At 48.0% G+C, this 6,923-nt stretch overlaps 1 protein-coding gene across 1 annotated transcript in view; it reads right to left on the minus strand.

The window, feature by feature from the left end:
• Window positions 1-390: 390 nt before the first annotated feature.
• Window positions 391-6,923, minus strand: part of ACADSB (acyl-CoA dehydrogenase, short/branched chain) — a 15,871-nt gene continuing 9,338 nt past the window's right edge. Inside the window, exons 9-11 of the mRNA XM_015557198.1 lie at window positions 6,837-6,923; window positions 1,860-1,870; window positions 391-981 (exon numbers count right to left, since the gene is read on the minus strand). Coding sequence (XP_015412684.1) covers window positions 911-981; window positions 1,860-1,870; window positions 6,837-6,923 — 169 coding nt within the window. The 3' untranslated portion in view covers window positions 391-910. The remainder of the gene's footprint in view (window positions 982-1,859; window positions 1,871-6,836) is intronic.

A 6,923-nucleotide genomic window follows, 5' to 3' on the forward strand; every position in this document is an offset into this window, starting at 1 on the left:
CCCTCCACCCCCTCGAGACCCCTGTGCCGACCTCGGCCTTTCTGCGCCTGTGCTGCAAGCAACCAAATGCTTCTGCTTCCCGCGACGAAAGGACTTTTCTGTCACTGAACATGCTCTAACTGCCCCCCATGAGCTCGGACACGGCTCCGGGGGGCAGGACACCTCCCTCCTGAGGATCACGGAGCCGAACGAGGTGCGGCAGCTGAATCACCAGCCATGGTGAAGCTGGCGGCGCGGCCGAGGACGGTCCCACTTAAGGAGACACTTGCTGGCGACGGCTCGGACAGTGACAGGACAACAGGGGTGCCTCTGAGCGCGGACCCCAGTGCTGAGGCTTCGCACCGGAGAGGCAGCGAGCTGACAGCCCGCCCCACCCCCGCACAGGCCGGCCTCGCGACATCTTCGCTTTATTTTGGTAAAATAGCGTTTTCTTCACGTTTACGACTTACAGAGTGGGATCCTTACCTTCCTCCCATTCTCAGGTTTCACAACTAGAACTCTTCGATTTTCCTACAGAAAGTATTTGTCCGTTTCTACCTCATTGAGCAGCTTAGGGTGGACTCAATCCGGGAGACGTGCCAAGTCTCACAGACATGTCTGACGAATGCCACAAAGGAGGTCTCGTGGGAACAGACAACGCCCGGGTCACCAGCGCCCAGCCGTGGAGAGGCCCCTCAGCACCTGCAGCTGGGACGAGGCCTCAGACCTTTAGAAAGTTCCGAGGAGGCCGGAGAGCATTTCCCCCCAGATGTTCAAGTGGCTTCCTGTGCCCACGCTGGGCGGAGCTGGAAGAACACAGAGATGGCGACCCGAGACCCACGACCACAACTTCCATCAATCACTGTGCTGCCGGGTGACGCTCCCCAGGTCACAGAGCTTCGGGGTTCAGACGGCCCAGCGGGCCCCGGGGTCAGTACGCCGCGTCGAGGTGCTTCCCGATGGTGTTCAGCTGGATGTTGGACGCGCCCTCGTATATTGTACCTTAAACAAAGGGACCAGAGTGAGGACTCGGCTGCGTCTGCGGACAGACCTGCACCTGCTCCACGCTCTGCCCCGCGCCCCAAGCATGTGGCCTGCGGAGGCGGCTGTGCCTGCAAGACGATGGCCCTCCGCCTGGGAGTGGGATTCGATTCCAGAGTCCGCATCACACAGGCGAGGCTTTCGTCCCTGAGCCGGCAGCGCGGAAGCCCGAGGGCCCTCAGCACCGCGGCCCGCAGGGCGGCCTCTGCCCTCCGCCTGGACAGAGCCTCATGCTCAGGCTCGTAGGCAGGTAGCGGCTCACACTTCAAAGAACAGACGAAACAAACCCCAAATGTTAGCGTTTTTAGTAAAAGAGAAATTAAGGCCGATTTTTAAAAATCCTAACCCGAGGATGTTTTCTCATTGATCTTCAGGGAGAGGGAAGGGGGCGGGGAGAAACATCGATCAGTTGTCTCCCATATGTGCCCCCACCCGGGATCCAACCTGCGACCTGGGCGTGTGCCCTGCCCGGGACCTGGGCCCCAACCTTCTGGTGACAGGACGAAGCTCCGACCCACTGAGCCACCGGCCAGGGCAGGGCAGTGTGTGCTGTGTTTTACTAGAAGGTCTGCCGAGGCATTTAGAAAGGCAATTTGATGTTTTCAAAAGAACCTATAAACCCAGTTCTTGAGGGAAGAGGCGGGAAGCCCAGCCAGAGGAGACCACCTGCACACCCCACTCCCGTGCCGCGCGGGCGGGCGGGTGGGCAGAGTGGACACGGGGCTGGTAGCCGGGCCCTCAGGGAGGTGGAGGCAGGAGCTGACTGGGGACGAAGGGTTCGATGGCTACGTGAGGCTACGGAAGGAGGACAAACTGCTGAGGGAACAGCAGCCCGGGACCTGGCCGCGCTCTCAGGCCACGTCTGTGTAACACTGAGCTCATCTGTGTAACACGGTACACGTCTGTGTAACACGGTACACATCTGTGTAACGGAACACGTCTGTGTAACACGGTACAAGTCTGTGTAACACTGAGCTCATCTGTGTAACACGGTACACATCTGTGTAACGGAACACGTCTGTGTAACACGGTACAAGTCTGTGTAACACTGAGCTCATATTTTTAACACTGAGCTCATCTGTGTAACACGGTACACATCTGTGTAACGGAACACGTCTGTGTAACACGGTACAAGTCTGTGTAACACTGAGCTCATATTTTTAACACTGAGCTCATCTGTGTAACACGGTACACATCTGTGTAACGGAACACGTCTGTGTAACACGGTACAAGTCTGTGTAACACTGAGCTCATATTTTTAACACTGAGCTCATCTGTGTAACACGGTACACATCTGTGTAACGGAACACGTCTGTGTAACACGGTACAAGTCTGTGTAACACTGAGCTCATATTTTTAACACTGAGCTCATCTGTGTAACACGGTACACATCTGTGTAACGGAACACGTCTGTGTAACACGGTACAAGTCTGTGTAACACTGAGCTCATATTTTTAACACTGAGCTCATCTGTGTAACACGGTACACATCTGTGTAACGGAACACGTCTGTGTAACACGGTACAAGTCTGTGTAACACTGAGCTCATATTTTTAACACTGAGCTCATCTGTGTAACACGGTACACATCTGTGTAACGGAACACGTCTGTGTAACACGGTACAAGTCTGTGTAACACTGAGCTCATATTTTTAACACTGAGCTCATCTGTGTAACACGGTACACATCTGTGTAACGGAACACGTCTGTGTAACACGGTACAAGTCTGTGTAACACTGAGCTCATATTTTTAACACTGAGCTCATCTGTGTAACACGGTACACATCTGTGTAACGGAACACGTCTGTGTAACACGGTACAAGTCTGTGTAACACTGAGCTCATATTTTTAACACTGAGCTCATCTGTGTAACACGGTACACATCTGTGTAACGGAACACGTCTGTGTAACACGGTACAAGTCTGTGTAACACTGAGCTCATATTTTTAACACTGAGCTCATCTGTGTAACACGGTACACATCTGTGTAACGGAACACGTCTGTGTAACACGGTACAAGTCTGTGTAACACTGAGCTCATATTTTTAACACTGAGCTCATCTGTGTAACACGGTACACATCTGTGTAACGGAACACGTCTGTGTAACACGGTACAAGTCTGTGTAACACTGAGCTCATATTTTTAACACTGAGCTCATCTGTGTAACACGGTACACATCTGTGTAACGGAACACGTCTGTGTAACACGGTACAAGTCTGTGTAACACTGAGCTCATATTTTTAACACTGAGCTCATCTGTGTAACACGGTACACATCTGTGTAACGGAACACGTCTGTGTAACACGGTACAAGTCTGTGTAACACTGAGCTCATATTTTTAACACTGAGCTCATCTGTGTAACACGGTACACATCTGTGTAACGGAACACGTCTGTGTAACACGGTACAAGTCTGTGTAACACTGAGCTCATATTTTTAACACTGAGCTCATCTGTGTAACACGGTACACATCTGTGTAACGGAACACGTCTGTGTAACACGGTACAAGTCTGTGTAACACTGAGCTCATATTTTTAACACTGAGCTCATCTGTGTAACACGGTACACATCTGTGTAACGGAACACGTCTGTGTAACACGGTACAAGTCTGTGTAACACTGAGCTCATATTTTTAACACTGAGCTCATCTGTGTAACACGGTACACATCTGTGTAACGGAACACGTCTGTGTAACACGGTACAAGTCTGTGTAACACTGAGCTCATATTTTTAACACTGAGCTCATCTGTGTAACACGGTACACATCTGTGTAACGGAACACGTCTGTGTAACACGGTACAAGTCTGTGTAACACTGAGCTCATATTTTTAACACTGAGCTCATCTGTGTAACACGGTACACATCTGTGTAACGGAACACGTCTGTGTAACACGGTACAAGTCTGTGTAACACTGAGCTCATATTTTTAACACTGAGCTCATCTGTGTAACACGGTACACATCTGTGTAACGGAACACGTCTGTGTAACACGGTACAAGTCTGTGTAACACTGAGCTCATATTTTTAACACTGAGCTCATCTGTGTAACACGGTACACATCTGTGTAACGGAACACGTCTGTGTAACACGGTACAAGTCTGTGTAACACTGAGCTCATATTTTTAACACTGAGCTCATCTGTGTAACACGGTACACATCTGTGTAACGGAACACGTCTGTGTAACACGGTACAAGTCTGTGTAACACTGAGCTCATATTTTTAACACTGAGCTCATCTGTGTAACACGGTACACATCTGTGTAACGGAACACGTCTGTGTAACACGGTACAAGTCTGTGTAACACTGAGCTCATATTTTTAACACTGAGCTCATCTGTGTAACACGGTACACATCTGTGTAACGGAACACGTCTGTGTAACACGGTACAAGTCTGTGTAACACTGAGCTCATATTTTTAACACTGAGCTCATCTGTGTAACACGGTACACATCTGTGTAACGGAACACGTCTGTGTAACACGGTACAAGTCTGTGTAACACTGAGCTCATATTTTTAACACTGAGCTCATCTGTGTAACACGGTACACATCTGTGTAACGGAACACGTCTGTGTAACACGGTACAAGTCTGTGTAACACTGAGCTCATATTTTTAACACTGAGCTCATCTGTGTAACACGGTACACATCTGTGTAACGGAACACGTCTGTGTAACACGGTACAAGTCTGTGTAACACTGAGCTCATATTTTTAACACTGAGCTCATCTGTGTAACACGGTACACATCTGTGTAACGGAACACGTCTGTGTAACACGGTACAAGTCTGTGTAACACTGAGCTCATATTTTTAACACTGAGCTCATCTGTGTAACACGGTACACATCTGTGTAACGGAACACGTCTGTGTAACACGGTACAAGTCTGTGTAACACTGAGCTCATATTTTTAACACTGAGCTCATCTGTGTAACACGGTACACATCTGTGTAACGGAACACGTCTGTGTAACACGGTACAAGTCTGTGTAACACTGAGCTCATATTTTTAACACTGAGCTCATCTGTGTAACACGGTACACATCTGTGTAACGGAACACGTCTGTGTAACACGGTACAAGTCTGTGTAACACTGAGCTCATATTTTTAACACTGAGCTCATCTGTGTAACACGGTACACATCTGTGTAACGGAACACGTCTGTGTAACACGGTACAAGTCTGTGTAACACTGAGCTCATATTTTTAACACTGAGCTCATCTGTGTAACACGGTACACATCTGTGTAACGGAACACGTCTGTGTAACACGGTACAAGTCTGTGTAACACTGAGCTCATATTTTTAACACTGAGCTCATCTGTGTAACACGGTACACATCTGTGTAACGGAACACGTCTGTGTAACACGGTACAAGTCTGTGTAACACTGAGCTCATATTTTTAACACTGAGCTCATCTGTGTAACACGGTACACATCTGTGTAACGGAACACGTCTGTGTAACACGGTACAAGTCTGTGTAACACTGAGCTCATATTTTTAACACTGAGCTCATCTGTGTAACACGGTACACATCTGTGTAACGGAACACGTCTGTGTAACACGGTACAAGTCTGTGTAACACTGAGCTCATATTTTTAACACTGAGCTCATCTGTGTAACACGGTACACATCTGTGTAACGGAACACGTCTGTGTAACACGGTACAAGTCTGTGTAACACTGAGCTCATATTTTTAACACTGAGCTCATCTGTGTAACACGGTACACATCTGTGTAACGGAACACGTCTGTGTAACACGGTACAAGTCTGTGTAACACTGAGCTCATATTTTTAACACTGAGCTCATCTGTGTAACACGGTACACATCTGTGTAACGGAACACGTCTGTGTAACACGGTACAAGTCTGTGTAACACTGAGCTCATATTTTTAACACTGAGCTCATCTGTGTAACACGGTACACATCTGTGTAACGGAACACGTCTGTGTAACACGGTACAAGTCTGTGTAACACTGAGCTCATATTTTTAACACTGAGCTCATCTGTGTAACACGGTACACATCTGTGTAACGGAACACGTCTGTGTAACACGGTACAAGTCTGTGTAACACTGAGCTCATATTTTTAACACTGAGCTCATCTGTGTAACACGGTACACATCTGTGTAACGGAACACGTCTGTGTAACACGGTACAAGTCTGTGTAACACTGAGCTCATATTTTTAACACTGAGCTCATCTGTGTAACACGGTACACATCTGTGTAACGGAACACGTCTGTGTAACACGGTACAAGTCTGTGTAACACTGAGCTCATATTTTTAACACTGAGCTCATCTGTGTAACACGGTACACATCTGTGTAACGGAACACGTCTGTGTAACACGGTACAAGTCTGTGTAACACTGAGCTCATATTTTTAACACTGAGCTCATCTGTGTAACACGGTACACATCTGTGTAACGGAACACGTCTGTGTAACACGGTACAAGTCTGTGTAACACTGAGCTCATATTTTTAACACTGAGCTCATCTGTGTAACACGGTACACATCTGTGTAACGGAACACGTCTGTGTAACACGGTACAAGTCTGTGTAACACTGAGCTCATATTTTTAACACTGAGCTCATCTGTGTAACACGGTACACATCTGTGTAACGGAACACGTCTGTGTAACACGGTACAAGTCTGTGTAACACTGAGCTCATATTTTTAACACTGAGCTCATCTGTGTAACACGGTACACATCTGTGTAACGGAACACGTCTGTGTAACACGGTACAAGTCTGTGTAACACTGAGCTCATATTTTTAACACTGAGCTCATCTGTGTAACACGGTACACATCTGTGTAACGGAACACGCGGAAGTACTTTTCCACCGGGCAGTTCCTGGTGTAGCCCACGCCTCCCATCCAGTCGATGCATCTGCTGGTTGTCAGCCCCGCG

Source organism: Myotis davidii, unplaced genomic scaffold (assembly GCF_000327345.1).
Source record: "Myotis davidii unplaced genomic scaffold, ASM32734v1 scaffold72, whole genome shotgun sequence".
Taxonomy (NCBI): Eukaryota; Metazoa; Chordata; class Mammalia; order Chiroptera; family Vespertilionidae; genus Myotis; species Myotis davidii.